General features: G+C 38.7%; 1 protein-coding gene across 5 annotated transcripts in view; it reads right to left on the minus strand.

Annotated features, from left to right (window-relative positions):
* Positions 1–1826: 1826 nt before the first annotated feature.
* Positions 1827–18427, minus strand: part of slc29a1a (solute carrier family 29 member 1a) — a 29531-nt gene continuing 12930 nt past the window's right edge. For 3 of the 5 annotated variants that reach the window (XM_060871929.1, XM_060871930.1, XM_060871932.1), the window contains 12 exons: positions 9950–10014; positions 9785–9866; positions 9357–9523; positions 7462–7601; positions 7033–7167; positions 6815–6912; positions 6228–6309; positions 5843–5928; positions 5326–5434; positions 5146–5231; positions 3533–3732; positions 1827–2604 (listed from right to left, as the gene is read on the minus strand). In XM_060871929.1, coding sequence (XP_060727912.1) covers positions 2493–2604; positions 3533–3732; positions 5146–5231; positions 5326–5434; positions 5843–5928; positions 6228–6309; positions 6815–6912; positions 7033–7167; positions 7462–7601; positions 9357–9523; positions 9785–9866; positions 9950–9981 — 1329 coding nt within the window. In that variant the 5' untranslated portion in view covers positions 9982–10014 and the 3' untranslated portion in view covers positions 1827–2492. Of the gene's footprint in view, positions 2605–3532; positions 3733–5145; positions 5232–5325; positions 5435–5842; positions 5929–6227; positions 6310–6814; positions 6913–7032; positions 7168–7461; positions 7602–9356; positions 9524–9784; positions 9867–9949; positions 10015–10926; positions 11070–17893; positions 17956–18427 lie in introns of those variants that run through there. The other 2 variants (XM_060871933.1, XM_060871931.1) reach the window with 2 other exon arrangements.

Raw genomic sequence — 18427 nt, forward strand, 5'->3', positions numbered from 1 at the left:
AGTTGGGATATGTGAAAAAAGAATTTCACTGTCTGTAATGTATATGTGACAAAATGAAGGGCTGCTTCTTTCCCAGATCAAGAAACCACTCATGGAGAGGTGCATCATGAAGAAAGGAACCAGTCATGATCTGAAGTATACTACTATTATATGGCATGGATAAATGTGGCTGCCAGTGGAACTGGTTCCCTTCAGGCAGACAGACTGCACTAAACTGATTTGCTACCAAGATAAAAATGCTAATTTAATTCATGATGTTAATCTGTCCAGTTACTTTGGTTCAGAAGCAAGCTCACAAAAAAATATAAAAACATATTCATTATTTCATTATTACGTCATTACCGAGAAAACAGAATTTCACTAAGAGAGATTTTAAATGTAATTTTGTTCAAGTTTATTTGAATTTAAAATACTATTTTAAATCTATACATTAGGTGCGGTTAGAGCCTGTTATGGGGCTGTTTGGCACAGACCTTAGAAATCATTCTTTAGAAATCATGAAGATTATGTAGAACATATCAAACCTTACATTTTCCTATTCATCCTTACCACATGTGTGAGGTAAAAACTATAAGGCCGGTATTTATGAAAAAGGGTTCCTGGAAAGTTCTTAGGAAGTTCTTAGAAAAATCTTAGAAATGTGGGCGTTTCTCCTTAAAATGACAAAGATGGTCATAGTAAAGATAAAGGTTATTCACAAAGAATCTTAACCCTTAAAGGCACTCAAAGGTCAAAATAAGGCCAAAAAGTTTCTTTAGCAGAGGAGAAAATGGCCGAAAGGTGAAGAGGGCGAAGAAATGTATTGGATACAATATTTAGTAATAATGAGTTAATAAGAAGCTATGCATTAGATTGTGTTGGGATTACACCATCATCTCGGCAACAGAGCCGAAATGCCTTAGAAATGATATAATTTGTCGCTATGACATTTCTGTGCTTTGTCAGATATTTACATTTATAACATACAGATGTTAGCACATCTCTAATATGACCGGACACGAACATATTCCCTACACGATATAGCCTCAAATATCTTAACATAGAGACAAAGTAAAGGTTTATAGTAGACCAGATTTTAAAAGCGCTCCTTTTTTATTGGACAACCAATCACAGTCTTCAAAAGAATGCATCATACCTAGTAACAGGTTAAGCACCGCCTCCTCTATGATAAAAGTTGTATTGTCCTTGTTCAGAGTTGCACTGTGATCGGTCCTGAATCTCTCTTAAGATAAGATTCCTAGTTAGACATCATTAAGCTAAATTAGGAGCTTGGAGATCATTCTCAGAATCTGTATGAATACAGGCCCTGATTTATCAGGCATTTAAAATTTAGCTAAACAATCTTTGTATTTGGTTCAATGGCAGACCGAAAACTAATTTCATTAATTGCTATAAGTATAACATTACTTTATAGCTAGCACCTTATACTGATTAGATTAATACACAGTCAAGTGAGTGAGATGACAAAAAAGTAAATCAGTAATTGATTATTGAACCCAGCTATTGGTTTCATCATACCTTTAATCACAGAGCCTTGTCTGCACTTCCTCTGTAGTATAAAGCTCAAATCACCAGATGTGGAACACTATCTAAACATCAGCTTGGCTCTTGAAATCTGTTTAACTGCTTAGACTACACTGGACGTTTTTGGAAAAATATAAAAAATAAAATTACCTCATTAATAAATGTTTCGAATGCATCTCCCATAGCTGGGGTTCATACGTACAAATCTTTGCATCCTTACAATCCAGGTCTGTTTTCAGGTCGCATGCACTTTCCCAAAACTGAGGCACTTTTATTTTGTAGGTAAAGCAAAACCAAAAATGTTTAGAATTAAAAATTAAATCTCTTTATTTAATAATATATACATGCTTTAACTTAAAGCCGTACATAATGAGAGATTTCACTTTTTCTTTTTTTTAAATGGCTTGTTAAGAAATGGATAAAAAAATAATACTTATTAAAATAACTATAGTTTTAACTGAGCGCATGCAGTTACAGTAGAAATAAACATGATGCCTGTTTTCACAGCACAAGCATGAGCCATGTGTATCTGCAACTACGGCGACTTTCTACATTAGTACAAACACTTCTTAAAAACAATGTTAAATATAAAAGCTAAGAGCCTAAAATACAAACAACATTTTTTCTATTGCTATTTCAAACCGAACAAATAAACTCTAAACACCCGGAAAGAAAAAGGGCGGAAAACCACAAACTAATAAATCGCTGTTTTTTGGCTTACACGATGGCTTTTGTTTGAACAGTTATTCGTAAATAAAGTGTTCTCTTCCCATCACAGACCCTGTACACAAGGTCTCTTCCAATGTTCTTCTGCATAAGTGATATTTTCTCTTGAGAGAGCAGTTATGTTATATAGTTCTGTTCATCTTAAATTCTAAATTCATGTGTTTCCAAATGGCACAGAATAGCAGTTTGGCAATGTTTCTGTCCTTTTCCCCCAGAAGGCAATACATAATGAGTAAAGAGTACTAGATCATTGCCCTGAAGCCAAAGGACAACGCAGCTCCCAGGGCCAGACCTAAGGACAGGAAGAAGGCCATGATGGCTCCGGCTGTTTCTGCTTCACGCTGAGCCACTTTCCTGCGGGACGAATGCAAAACAGTGACAATTACTACATAGGAAATAGTAACATGAGTGTTCAGCTGTAGTGCGAGTGTCCTGTTCAGGATGTCCTGGAAGTAAAGTACAATAGAAGAATAAAGGGAACGAGGGTTTTGTCGTTCTCCAACACTTTCTGCTGCTGTAGTAAGCTGTGTGCTGCGGACCTTTTCCCACTTGACTGATCAGACTGCTAACTCAGCTATTTTTGTTTTTAATGAAATCAGAATTCGAATATTTTAGTTTTCTGATATTCATGAAAACCAAAACAGTAACAGCAGAAGGAGATTACAATCTCAAAATCATTTACAGTCACGAGAGTCATTGCTGTGTCCACAAACCTTCACACCTTTATGAACATGGTAGGTGTGGCAGGTTTGGCAAGATGTTTGGACACAACTGAACCGTTTGACGCATAGCACTCGACTTGAGCTGAAGCCTCGAACACTCCTTGAACACGAATAGACTTGCCTTTCACATAATAGCTCTCGTAATGGTTTGTTCTCATCAAGCAGAAAAAAAACACGATAAAGTCATATAATTCATGTTATTAATAATATTCACAATACACTTTTTTCCCCCCATCATGCACTGTATTGTGTTGGTTGCTAAGCAACACAACAGGAAAGGATTAGGGTAACTATATGAACAACACTGGCTATGATCTAACAGTATTACTGGTTTTAATTCGTTACTCTAGTGTGATCACAGGTGTGTATATTGAGGATTTTATGACTGCGTTTAAACAGCTCAGCCAATCGGATTTCCCCAACACAACTATCGGGTTTTTATGTAATGACGGTTCTAACAGGCTCCCTGGAGTCTAAGATTTGGGAATAGAATGTACAGTACATTGTGCGACACTGCATTAGATCCTGTATACGAGCTGGTGTAAACTCCTCATACTCACTTAGGTCCGTAGCACATGCACAGGCTGGCCAGGTAGCCGTTGCTGAATGAGAAGAGGATCATGAAAACGATGTACCAGGCGTCATCAGCAAACACCACAGGCAGGTTTTTCCTGGGTTGCACGTTACACAGAACAAAGAGGGGGACAAATATGACTCGAGCCAGCACCAGCACCGGAAGCCAGATGCTGTCTTTACCAGGCTGAAAAGACAGAACACGCAAACAATATTAACACCACAGATCCGATGCTCTACAAAGATATACTGGTTACACAAACATGGGGAATCATGTCAGCACAGAGGCAGGGCACTGTGTATAATACGCTCAGTTTGGTTCCAATAATATGGAATTGTCATGAAATGTTTACAATCTCAGGTAGGCATCTAATAACTGAATCATACTGAGTGACCAGACTAGACGCAGACACATGGCATTGCTGAGAAGAGTTTCCCTTAATGCTGAAGTGGAGTACAATAGTCTTTAGAGAGATCAAACTAAAGCTTCGTAAGTGTTTCACCAGCTGTATCGTGCATCTCCATGATTAGTCCCAAGGCAAAAATAACACGTTAAGCATCTTAGATTCTGCTTTTTCCACTTTTATTGATACAGACCTGGTAGAAAGGTTTGTTCAAATTCTAATAAATAATTACATTTTTAATAGAACTTTAAATAGAATTTTAGAAGGTCTTTCCTTTTGTGCTGCTCCTCATGTGTTAGCCTCAACATGATGCAATTTAAAATAGTACATAGTGTTTTTCTGGCCAGTGCAATTCAGCAAAAACAAAACTAGCAAAGTTCATTACAGGCTGTCAAGTGCTTGTCCTTGGTGTGTGTGTGTGCTTTGTTTTTTGGCCACCTGCTGTTCCCAGAAACAGGATGATATTCTGCTCTCCTTCTGGCAAGCTGAAAGACATTAATTAGTTGGATGTACTCCACTGCGCACTCTTTTTTCCATGAGCTGGAAAGACCACACTAAATATTTTTAGCTTTTACTTCCAATGTGTGCGCTTGTTCCTGGTTTGTTGTATGATTTAGTGGCTACCTGCTGGTCCTTGTACATGCAAGTCTCTCAAATGAAATGCTATTGGTTTTGCTCTTCTTTGGGCGAGGTGCAGGATCTGCAGGATCTTGATTGACAGGATGGTCTGTATGTGGTCATCAGTCAAGTAAGGTGTGATGATTCTGTCTTCTGTCTTGTTGAAGCCAGTTTAGATATGCATCTCTCTCTGTGTGCTGTCTGGGACAGCTGAGCGTGAACTTGACCCGTTTTCAAAAGTGTCTCTATCATTACAGACGCTATATAAACACAACTACAATTGAATCAAAATTTCAGAATTGTCGCTTAAGTACGAGTTTGTTTTGTTTTTTGATGTTTATCCTCATGCCCTCTGTTCTTTGTCACAGTTTGAGGAAAAGGCTTTACAGCTCCATCGGGGTGGTTCGAGGGGGAAGAATACTAAATAGTCTATACAGATACAACCTTGGAAATGCTCAAAAAAATAAAAAACATGCACACCAGATGTCTGGATTGTTTCCTGGTCAGAAAGTGAAACAGCAGCTTTGAGCCAGCATGTTTTCCCCGTAACCATAAAACATGCACTTCTCCACACTTACCCACATCCACTTTGCAGTTAAGCTCCGTCCGACCCAGTCCATCAAGTTGAAGAGCAAGAAGCAGAACACGGGAATGAAGTATTTATCTAGGGGTAAGCAGTAAAGAAGGAAGCCAATAAGGTGAGGACATAATGAGCATGTAGAAATTTTCAATCTCACATCTTTCAGAAAAACTCTTACGCCAATCACCACCATCCTCTGCAGAGGACTGGACCTCCACAGTCACTGCCGGGAATACTCCAATAGTGATGGTGAAGACGAAGCACACTGAAAGGGCCATCAGCCAGAGCTAAAGGTGTGGGGGTACAAAAATGGATAAGCATCAGGTCCTGTATTCATACAGATTCAAGAATTATCTCAGAGAATAATCAAGACACGATCTAATCCATAGCGTCTTAACTCGTTATCATTATTAAATATTGTATCCAATACATTTCTTCTCCCTCTTCACCTTTCGGCCATTTTCTTCTCTGCTAAAGAAACTTTTTTGGCCTCCTTATGACATTATGAACCCCTTTAAGGGTTAAGATTCTTTGTGAATAACTTCTTAACTATGATCATCTTTGTCATTTTAAGGAGAAACGCCCACATTTCTAAAATTTTTCTAATAACTCATTGCAGTAAGAATTTTCATGAATACGGGCCCAGGACATATTGTATGAGATGAGACTCCCTTATACATTAGACACTGGAGTACCTTTTTAAAGATGGCAAACACAGTGACGTTATCTATGGTCTCCTCTTCAGTCAGATTCAGTACTGCCTTCTTCTCCTCAGAGCTCTCTGTAACATCAACATCCACAACCATCAATGACATCATGGCTTTGTTGCTTTCCAGCACAAATTTAAACACTGTGTGCAAGAAGTGTAAATAACACCAATGTGGAAAGAAACATGCAGAATAACCACTGCAGGGTTTCAAGAGGCTGTGACTTTATCGAAAAGTACTCAAATGTAGTGCCAAAGAGAATGTTAGATAGTTTGGAATTGGGAAATCTCTGGGTTGGATTTTCTTTGAGAGCTTTAAAAAATAAATAAATAAATAAATAAAAAAGCATCTGTGTGGTTATTAATGACTTTACCTTTGCTCAACGGATCCATCGTGTTTTCCTCATCATTGCTTGGTTTGGGGCAGTTGGCGTCGGCATAATACTTGAAAAAATCCTACAAAGCCAGAAAACACGTGTGATATAAAGCTCAACAGCACTGGATACATTTTGCCAGAACTTCATCGAAGACAGATTTAACTTTATCATTTCTTATCTTGGCATAGCCCTGAACTGAGCAAGGTTGGAGGTAAGGCATGGATACTTGACTAAGGGGTGAGTATCAAGACCAGGGCACTACCAAAAAGCCATTTCAGCAGGTCAGACTCTATCTTGGGTGGAAAGACAACCTGCAGCCACACCAGCCATTTGCAGAGAAGACTTGAAGACCCTTTTGCTATATTGCTCTATTTTATTATTTTAGCCAGTTAAGAATAGCCAGTTAAGAAAACTTTATATGCGGATGTTGCTGCACTCATTCGCATATAAAGTGATTCTAATGCTACAGGCTGCAAGTGAAAGATATAGATTTTAAAGAAATATGGGTGCATATAAACACTGGAATGAATTAATGTTAGTGTAATTTTGTTCACAGTGATACACTTCAGTAATCAGGGTCGTACCATTCTGGGAAGTGCAATGTAAGAAGCGATGGCTAGAACAATTACAACACATGCAGTGATGAAGTAGCCAAAAGCGCTGTCCTGCATCTCTGCACCAGCTGGGAACATCAAAATAAGAAAAAACATCATAAGCCCAAAAGGTCATAACACACAAAATCAGTAGGATGTGCTGGAAAATAAAAATAAATAAATAAATAAATAAATAAATAAAAACACACTGGCAATTGCACAGATCAAGGAAAAGGCTGCAAATGTTCCAGCAAATCCCTGGCCACTCATGATGGGCGCAGTGTAGGAAGCCGGGAGCAATCCTGCCAGTCCAAACAGACTCCCCTGCAGAATCGCCCCAAAACCTTGATGAGGAAAAAGAGAAAGCAAAATGGTGAGAAAAGAAGATCAGCAGAGTGAAGTCAACTTGACACATGGTATCACACATGGGAATTTCACACATCACACATGACAGTGGATCCCCATGGGAATCTCAGAGATTAGTTCCCACTGCATGTTCTCTTTTTGTTGTCTTTTCCACAGCTAGACATCTCAAACCAGTATGTAATAATAACAACATCAAAGAGTTCTAGTCTGTCGTGTTGCCCCGAACGCTCTGAAACAACTGCAAACCAGAGATATCCAGCAGAGCCACTCACAGTTGATGCAGACGATTTTGATCATGGTGATGACGAAAAAGGGCAAAGGTTCCATGACCACCTTGACCAACACTGCAGTGATGAGAAACACCACCAGGATCACAGAGAGGCTGCCGGAGATCCTACATTTCTGAGGAATCCTGTGGCAGAGGAGGAAAGATGGAGAGATATGCGGGAGTAAAGATCAACATTCTTTGTGCAGTCCTGAGATAAATGTTTATGGGGCTGTCAGAGGGCTGTCAGAGATACCACAAAATTCTTTGTTAAATAAAACTAGCATACCTTCTGGATACCTGAATATACTGTAAGAATACAAACCCTGACTATATGTTTAGCTCACAACAAAATAAAACCATGTCTTTTTCATTGGCTAGTTTGTCCAACAGCAGAGCGAACTAGTGGCCAGAGTGGAAACTAAACACACAAACAAACAAACAGGGGAGCGAGCAAGGGAGATATGAAGCTCATGGGACGATGAAAGGTCAGCCCTGATAATCAGGGTGGGGCTTACACTGCACGTCTACCACGATCCCTGATCTTCTCTGTTTTATGGTCCCTGCTTTTATCTGCCCACAATATGTTCGAAATTAACTTATTTCAGTTTCCTAGAATATAATCAAATAACTGGGAGAAAGGGAGCGATTGATCAGAATTCCTTCAGAAGCAGGTAGGATTGAGATTTAAAAAAATCACTATGTACAGTGAGCTATTCATCAGTGCACTTATGGCAAGTATTAAAAGCATTTCTAAGTAAACAGTTAGCGATTGTGTTCTTTATTTCATTGCATTTTGGCCATGCTGGAATTTGTTCTGAAGTTGTTCGCGGCTCTGTTGCCCTGCAGAGACTCACTGAAAGATTTGCCCCACTGTGTAAACTTCATCATTCCACACTGAACGTCAAATGAATTATGTGAAAGACTCTTTAGTGTAAACAGCCTTAACCATGGGTACAGTCTGACATTTGTGCCTGTGGGCCAAATGACATTTAGCCATTAGCCATGAAACCATACAACTCATAATTCAGAGAAGCATATCAAAGGGGACTTGTTTTCCTTTATTAATAAGTCCACATTTACAATCCAAGCAAAGCTTCTATGGACGTCTATTTTAGATTCATGTTCACCAGGCTTTAAGAGGAGGAATGATTAATGCTAACTGGCACAAAGACATTCTTTTAATGCGTCATTTGAGGTGTGTACAGCATATGGAAAATAAAGTCAGTGCATGCTATTGGTTATGAGAACAGACTTTAGAAATGAGAATTTCTAAATTGAGCCTAGCCCATCAAATACACCCCATCATGTCAACAATATTCCAGGATAATGCCTTTCAGGTATGGGTTGAGGAATATGACAGAGATATCAAAGTGTTGGCTTGGCCTCAAAATTTTCCAGCTCTCATTCTGATCGAGCATCTGTGGGATGTGCTGAAGGAAGACACATCCATAAAGTCCTCTCAATTTACAGGACATAAAGGATCTGCTGCTAACGACCTGGTGCCAGATTACCTCAGCTCACTGTTAATAGCTCTAACAGTTATTTTGGTGGCGCAAGGGCGACAAACACCGTTTGGCAGTAACATTTAATGTTATGACTGCTTGGCATATTTACTTTAATTTATAGTAAAAAAAAATAATTAAAAAAAACAAACAAAAAAACATTGGCAAGTTTCCCAGTAGCTTGAAATTTTTTTGTGACAGAAAATGAATCCAATTTTAAAAAAAATGAGCAAAGATTGTGCCGTACCAAACCGACTGCTTCAAATCCTGATATCGTCAGATATACGCAAGTACAAGCAGAGTGTTAATACAGATTGAATGTTTAAGAGGCCAAAAAGAATGATGGTGTGCCTGAAGATAGTTCCTGAGTTTAGGAAAACTGTAAAGTTTGCTTTACCTCTGATGAAGGAAGGAATTAAGACAGGTGAAGATGAGCAGCGGCACCATAGCGCACAGTGTCATCACGTTGTTGAACTTCGATTCCAGGACACTACGTGTATCAGCTATGCTCTGGTTCTGAACAGTCACGTTCATTTTGGGATCTTTCAGACGGCCAGTGAAGTACTGTGAAGAAATAATTAGACAATCTTATGAAGAGGCATCTTTCGAATTGCTCAAATATCTGTATCTTAACCATATCATGGTTAAGGTTTACTACAAAAAGGCTATGATGTATGCGATATGTTCAAATGTTTTTAAGAAAACTAAGATATTCAATCCTAACCAATCAAGGGGAGTAGAAAAGGTTTAGTGAACTTAGTCACACACGCATACAAATGAGTCCTAGCCAAAAAAATAAATAAAAAAAAAAAAGAGCATTGTTACCTGGGTGGCAGTCATGAAGAAGTTCCATGGCAGAAGTGTTCCCAGTCCCAGGATAAAAAATATAATCCATACAGCATAATACCTGCAGAGATAACCAATTTAATACACCTGCAGTTTCTCAGCATCCAGGACTTGTGTTTGAAGGTATGAAGTGATGTTACTCACCTGTCTCGTGGTGAGTTTGTTCCGGTCGTCATTTCTCGCTGATGGAAAGTGTACGGTTACAGAAGCTGGAGGGAGATAAGGATAATTTTAGGAATGATCAAAAAGTGAAAACTATTTGTGAAAGACCGGTTCAACAAAAATGATCCTGGGTGCAGGTACATTAATACAAGTAAACAACAAAAATAAAAAGTCTATTCAAAAGCTGTAAAAAATAAAATTTAGCGTTATTTTTATTAATTTTTTTTTTTTAAAAAGGCAGACATATTCCATTTCCATCTTGTGAAGATTTATTTAGGAAAAAAAAGTGTCACAAAATGAATGATTGTTGTTTAAAAAAAATAAAAATGCAATAAAAATATTTAACAAATAAATAAATCAGCATTTTCCACACAGGCCTATAAGTAAGCTTTGACTTGAAAACCTTATAAAGCAATTTATTAAAAAAAAAAAAAAAAAACCCACACGGTTTGGAATTCGTCAAACAATAATGCCACTAATTTCCCTCCTCAGCAGGGGTTCAGAAAAATCCTACAAGCCAGGAATCAAGTCATGTTTTTTTAAACCATAAAATTCCAAGAGAAAACAAAAGGGTTAGACATTCTAAACAGACAAAATCTTCAGCACAGACAAAACACTGAAAATAATTTATTTAACATTTACTTTAGGCACCAGAAGTTTTTTGTTAATACGTTTGAATGATCAAGTATCATGCAACTTACAAATGATCACAGAAATGATTAAAAAAATAAATAAATAAAACTAAAAGGCACGTTTAGAATTTCTTCTTGCCTGTCATCTGACCGTACTGATGTTTGCATTGTCAAGAGAGAGCTAATAATCTAAACAGAGAGAGCACTAATAACAATCAGAAATCACTCGGAAATCAGGTGCACTGAGAGCAATGTTTAAAGATCAAGAACAATTGTTATTCCAAATATAATGCAGGACATGCTGATGCCTTATTGCATTAAACTGACCTTAGCAACTGCACACACCAAGAATAAAAAATAACCTCCACAATGCTTCACAAAAATAAAAATAAAAAAAAGTGTATCCTTCAGCGCTTCACCAACATTGTCAAACTCCAACGTCAGCTGCTGAACAAAGCTCATCTAATACGATGAATGCAACAGAACAGTACAGTTCTCAGAAATGTAGAACTCCCGCCTCTCACTTTCACTCCTCCCTAACACTAGACCTCTGGAATGCATCACATAGATGTAGGGATTAGAAAGCATGACTACATGCATTAGGCTTAGACATTTAATACACTTTTTATTTAATAAACTACCTAACATACACACACGTGTGTACACACACCCACGTACATACAACTTCAATAATTCAACAGTCTGTATGTTTCAGTTCACAGGTTTTAAATAAATAAATGTTTCACCATTAAAGAGCAATCAATCCAGGTCAATGCTACCAGCCCAGATGTCCCATAATGCAACCGTTTGAATAAAACTAAATAGGTCGCCTACTGACAAAAAAAGTGAATGTCAGCACTCTCGGCATTAGAACAGACAAAACCTGAACACTGGTACACTTTGTAAAGCATCTGCACATTTTAATATGATCTGAAATTAAATGAGCTCTAAGTGAATCCACATGACATGACTGGTGAGAAGATCATCCCTATAGGAACATGTATAAAGCTACAGTTCACTATGAAGCACGGTTCACTGAGCAACGGCACAATTATTAAATGACCTTTGTATCCATGTTGCAGAGACGTATTAAGATAACACAGTTAAAGGGTTAAGGTTCTTTTAATGCACTTATCAGATGTGTGTAAAGCTCTACTGAAACCATTCAAAATGATCTGCACAAATCATGATTATGTTCCTACTCTGGGAAGCTTAAAGGACAAAGGAAAGCAACATCTTGGTATTTGGCCTGAGTGGAAGGATTTTTTTTGTTCTTTCACAGTTGCTGGTTGGAAAGAAATACAGAATGAAAGAAAGCAAGCAAGCTTAATAAATAAAATAAATTAAAGATTTCTATTCATCTAAAACCACACACTCAGTCATTTGTGTGGCAGTAAAATGTATAACACAGATACGGGCCAGCCGCTTTGGCTAATGTTCGCATCACCCATCAGTATGAGGAATTGTGTCAATGACATCAAGCAGGCTTGTTTTATATTATAAGCTACAATCTCCTGGAATTCAGGAGTTCTCCTGAGCTGATGTGGGTGCAGGTTTTCATCCCAGTGGGAGCCACACCTGATTGTGCCCGTTTAATCAGTTGTTGTGGCTTTCAGTAGATCAGATGAGGCTTCTGCCTGGTTGGAATGAAAACCCACTCTGGATTCCCCTTTTTCAGAGAGTATTGGTTAACTCTGCTCTATCAACAGCCTTGTTGATAAGTGAGATCATTGGAGAATTCCCAGACTTGTTGACAGAAAAACAACAGTAACACATCGATCACTCTGGACAATTGTGGTGAAAAGGAAAGCATCTCAGCATGCGCACAGATGATGTGCTACAATAGCAGCAGGTCATGCTGGGTTCAACTTCGGTGGTCATCCTGCCAGAGATTGATCTGCATGGTCAGCCAATATCTCATGGGATTGTTGTGGATGGGTCTGCGCTGAACGATGACCCATTAGTTCCTCAGGAGCACTCAGTTGCACTATTATAAACTGTTGTAGAAAGGACATTATTTACTGTCAAGTGTCACCCAAATGAGGATGAGTTCCCTTCTGGGCCTGGTTCCTCTTAAGGTTTCGTTCCTCATAACATCTCAGGGAGTTTTTACCTGCCGCCATCACCTCGGGCATGCTCATTAGGAATAGGGATAGATACATCATATTTTAAATTTTAAATTAATATTTGTAAATTAATTTTAAACTTTAAATTGTATATACTATTTATTTACTTATTGTCCTTATTTTCTTATTATATATTTCTTTCTTTTTTCCTCTCTCTCTCTCTCTCGTCTGTTTCCATACTTCTGTAAAGCTGCTTTGAGACAAATGGGAATTGTTAAAAGTGCTATAGAAATAAACTGAATTTAAACTTCTGACAGTCAAGAACGGAAAGCTGTGAGCAGACTCCAAAAATGGACAGATGAAGACTGGAAAAACAAAGCCTGGTCTGATTAAACCTGATGTTTGCTGAGGTTCACAAATGAGAGTTGTGTCACGTGTGAGCATCACGAGTCAGAATTTGGTGGCAAGAGCATGAATCCATGTAACCAATCTACCTTGGGTCAACAGTCCAGACAGGTGTAATGGTGTAAGGAAGGTTTTCTTGGCACAAATCATCACCTGAATGCCACCGACTATTTGAGTATTGTTCTTGAACATGTGCATCCCACAATTCACTATGTTCTAATGGCTGCTTCAAGCCTGATAATGCACCATGTCACAAAGCAGAAGTCACCTCAGACTTGATTCATAAACATGACAATGAGAATCAGAATCAGAAAGGTCTTTATTGCCAAGTATGTTTTCACATATGAGGAATTTTTTCTAGTACAGGAGCTCCACAGTGTAAACATATAGCAATGGCAAGACATGAACACAAATAATAGACAGTTGTATGTGCAAATTGAAATACAAGTGTGCAAATTAAAGTAAAGATGTGCAAAATAAAATATAAATGCGTACTTGTAGACAATGTAAGAATAGGTTTTGTTCTGTGTATGTTAGGTGTTCATCAGATGTATGTTAAGTGTTCATCAGATGGATTGCCTGAGGGAAGAAACTGTTCCTATATCTGGCCGTTTTGGTGCTCAGGGCTCTGTAGCGTCGGCCAGATGGCAGCAGTTCAAATAGTAAGTGTGCTGGATGTGAGGGGTCCAGAGTGATTTTCTTTGCCCTTTTGCTCACTCTGGAGAAGTACAGATCTTGGAGTGTAGGGAGAGTTGTGACAATGATTCGCTCAGCAGTCCGGACTACCCTCTGTAGTCTCCTGAGGTCGGATTGGGTGGCTGAGCTAAACCAAACAGTCACTGAAGTGCAGAGAATGGATTCGATGATAGCAGTGTAGAACTGTTTCAGCAGATCCTGTGGCAGGTTGAACTTCAGCTGGCGAAGGAAGTACAACCTCTTCTGAGCCTTTTTCACAATGGAGTCAATGTGAATGTCCCACTTCAGGTCCTGGGAGATTGTGGTTCCCAGGAATCTGAATGACTCCACTGCTGTCACAATGCGGTCCATGATGGTGAGTGGGGGGAGAGCAGGGGGGTTTCTCCTGAAGTCCACGATCATCTCCACTGTCTTGAGCGTGTTCAGCTCCAGGTTGTTAAGGCTGCACCAGACAGCCAACCGTTCAACCTCCAGTCTGTAAGCAGACTCATCACCGTCCTGGATGAGGCCGATCAGTGTGGTGTCGTCTGCAAACTTCAGGAGCTTGACAGAGGGGTCATTAGAGGTGCAGTCATTCGTGTACAGGGAGAAGAGCAGTGGGGAGAGAACACAGTCCTGGGGGGTGCCAGTGCTGATGGTGCGGGTGCTGGATTTGAGTTTCCCCAGTCACACTAGCTGCTGCCTGTTTGTGAGAAAGCTGGTGATCCACTGACAGACAGAGGAGGGTATGGAGAGCTGGGTTAATTTGGGCTGAAGGAGTGATGGGATGATGGTGTTGAAAGCAGAGCTGAAGTCCACAAACAGGATCCTCACATAAGTCCCTGGTCTGTCCAGATGCTGCAGAACATAATGCAGTCCCATATTGACCGCATCATTCAGTTAAATGAGTTAAATGTTCTTCAGTGACAATGTGCTACAACAGGAGATTCACAGCATTCGTGTCATGTCGACATGGAGCTGAATCTCAGTGGAGTGTTTCCAACATTTTTGGAATCCATGGGAAAAAAAAAGGGAGGTCCTTAAGCATAGCACAGCGCTCCTAATAAAGTGCTCAGTGAGTGTATATTTAGAAGTTTCATTTAGATTTCAACTGCATTTTAATTGTTTAAACATTGCACAAAGTAAAATGAAAACGGTCTAGGAAAAAGTCGAGAACTTTTGTCACATAAAAGAAAACAATCTCCAATTTTACTTCACAGAGCCGAGCTATCTCAGTCAGTAAAATAGAGAAATTCCAGAGCAATACATGCAATATTTTAGTTTGAATAATCAATCCAGATGGCATGTCACCATGCTTCTTAGACTATTCATTTCTTCATGACCTTAAGTGATGCACTATAAGAATTACTGCTGAGAAATACTGGAGTTAACTCAGGGTTAAATCTGGAGTGATAAAGATGTCAGCATGTGTGCTGTTGTGAAAGTTGGAAAAAAAAAATTTTTTTTTTTTTTTTTTTAGAAAAAAATTTTCTAAACTTGCTCTTAGCATCACTCCAGCGTTAAAAAAAACAAAACAAAACAACTTGACACTACTATGAGGGTTTTTGGTCCATTTGACAGGGTTGCCAAAAACAAATATAAGCAGGATTCTTGAACAGATGGATGGATGGATTGCCCCTTTTACACTATGTACCACTTTTCCATCATCATAACTGAAAAATCTCCTGAGCACCATAATGATTCACGGAGCTGGAATAAGGAGACAAAATCTATAGAAAAATATTTTTTACAGCATTTGCACAGGCAGCAAAATAATTCATGTTGAGTGTTTATATATTTCAGAATGGCATGGTTGGCTTACTCTGATTATTTTCCCAATGGCAATGTTGTTCAATGAGCTATACAATGTATTTTGGGTAAACAACTGATAGATAGGAATAACCAGAGGGATTTTTTGGCTCACTGCACCCCAAAGAAAGAAACATCCCGACTTTACTGTTATTTTGAGCGTTCTAACATTAGCTCACAAATGCTAAGCTATAGTTTAGCCATATATTGTAGCATTTGAAAAAGTTAGTGTTGAACATTGAACATCTTTTCAATTGAACATCTGTGAAACCACCCCAGACCTTACAGGTCACTGTCTTTGTGCCAGAGACCACAGCATACCGTCTGAGGTCTTATGCCTCAACGAGATTGCATGAAGTAAAAAAAGGTTACTGAAAATTTTCTTTATATGACAGTGACTGTAACCTATTTTCTTCCTGACATGGTATACAGCCTAATTCAGTTACAACCAATAGAATTATTCAGGATCAGCCCATCACATGATAGGCATGTCTTAATCTATTTGGGTTAGTGTTATACCATTACCTGCTCAGCAACCTTATCTTAAAATCACATGCATACACATTCTTATAATTCCCTGATCTTTTGGGACGGGGAGCAAACGCAGCGAATGTCAAAATTATTTAAGAAAAAGAGTCGCACTGAGAACTGTTGCTCTTTAAAAGCTTGTTTAATGGGTGTTCAAGCGAAACAAAATTGAGATATGATAAGAGAAAACCTTAAAAAATAATCTATGAAACTCTGCCTAGGAGGAATATGCACATACAGGTATATACAGTCTCTTCTGTAAGTACTGGAATGGAAAGGCCAATATTTTTCACCATGAGTTTCACTTGTGAAGGCTGCATTTATTGTTAAAGAATCATAAAGACCAGAGAGCTGTTTATGGAAGAAAAGCAAGCCATTTTAAAACTTAGAAAAGAGGGAAAAATCAATCGAAGCCATTGCACAAGTACAGGGCATATCCAATACAACACTTGCCATGGGGGCTGAGGTTTAGATCACTGGTGTACTAACCACCAGCCAAGTCAGCCAAGATCAGTAGCAGCCAGATGACAAAAACACTGAGAACTGTGAAGAAAACCCCCAAAACAACAGTGACCTCAGCAAACAGCAACTTAAAGACAACTTTGAGAGCAGAAACGGAGGCCACAATTCAGATTGTCAGATTTGTGCAAACCACAAAGAAATACAGAGACAGTACAACAGTTAATTAACACTACCAAAGTGTGGAGAAAGAAATGATATGCTCATGAGCAAAATGATCTACCTGTGAGGAACATCATGATGCAGCAAGATAATTACCCAAAACACATTGCCAACTCAACTATGGAAGGTTTTTAGTCTAACCAAGTCGATCACCAGACCTTAACCCAACTGAGCAGCATTTCACCTCCTGAAGAGGACACTGAAGAAAGAACAGTCTGGTGAACAGTTGCTTGCCAGCTTTAACAGATAGAGCGTTTCATCCATTTCCCATCTGCCATGATCCATCCATTTCTAAGGGATGCTAATATAATGAGTATTTCAAATAATTTCTGAAACGTATTAGAATTAAATACTTTCGAGTCATTTTGTCTGAAACCTGTAGCAAATCATAACTACCTAGTGGTTTGAATCTAAACAAACCCTGAGTTAACACAACTGATGAACTCCATGACATGACATGACACCCTCCAATATTCTTCTCTGTCGATACTTCCTGTGTTCAGGTATTGTACAGTTGTACTGCCAGGGGCACTAAAAATAGCCATCCTTGTGAGTTGCTGAGCCTCAAATAAACAGCACGTAATTTGAGGAGGGCTACAATGAGGCAGCAAGGGTGCGACAGTACAGCTGCTGTGTGTGGATGTGAAAAATTATTCTAAAAAACTCCACCGCAAATGATTTGACTCCAGATTAAATTCCCTATATGAAACCATGTCGATTTAAAAAAAAAAAAATCCTTCTTCGTCCAGTTGTTTAAATAGCCTATTAGATCTATGACTAGTTGCTTTTGCTTTATAAGAGACGTCCTCAGGTTACATGGTGTTTATTGGTGGTTGTGACATGGCAGGTTATTCCTAGAGCCTCTGGCAGTACAACATTAGGACTAGACTAAATGGATGTGTTTTTTTTTTTACTTGGATGTCGACACCTGTGACTGCATTGATACCTACACTGGTATCAGGTATTGGTCTAGTTTTTGCTTGGCACTGGCTTACTCATTAGTGATAAATATATTATATAATTATAATATTATTATATATAATTATTATTATATATTATATTATATATATATAATTATAATAATATTATACAACACTGAAGGTGTTGAAGAAAAAGAAAAAATATCCTGCCTTAAGTTGTCAGGTTTGTGGAAGTATTTCGGGTCATCACTGTTTACAATTATTATTCGCAACGATCCATCCTCAACTGAGCTCAGAGCTGCAATGTTTATACTTATGGCAAGTTGCTTTGCATGCTAACAAGGATATCTATTCCCCCACCATGGTTCCTAGAGGTCCTACATCCATGGCGGTAAAGAGATAGCCCCTTATCTCTTCCCCCAACTTGGTGACCTTCTAAACCTGCAAAATCCGAAGAAGGGTCTGTCACGGTTTACAAAAATACTGCGTATGTGGTAGGCTGATGAAGCATATGTAGCTCTAATTTGAAATAAAACAGTTCTTCCAGTTACACTCCATTATTCTGTAGGTTTCTTGTGATGTAAAGAGAACAGGATTAGCACTGACTACTAAGTACATTCAGCTGCTTTATGATAGTACAACATTGTTTTAACCCTCCCAGGTTGGTATCCAGGTTGGTGCTGGCAGCGTAGGAGGCATTTGGGTCTTAAGCAATTCAAAAAAACATTTTTAAAGACATTTAAA

The sequence above is a fragment of the Tachysurus vachellii genome, chromosome 6, assembly GCF_030014155.1.
Source record: "Tachysurus vachellii isolate PV-2020 chromosome 6, HZAU_Pvac_v1, whole genome shotgun sequence".
Classification (NCBI taxonomy): domain Eukaryota; kingdom Metazoa; phylum Chordata; class Actinopteri; order Siluriformes; family Bagridae; genus Tachysurus; species Tachysurus vachellii.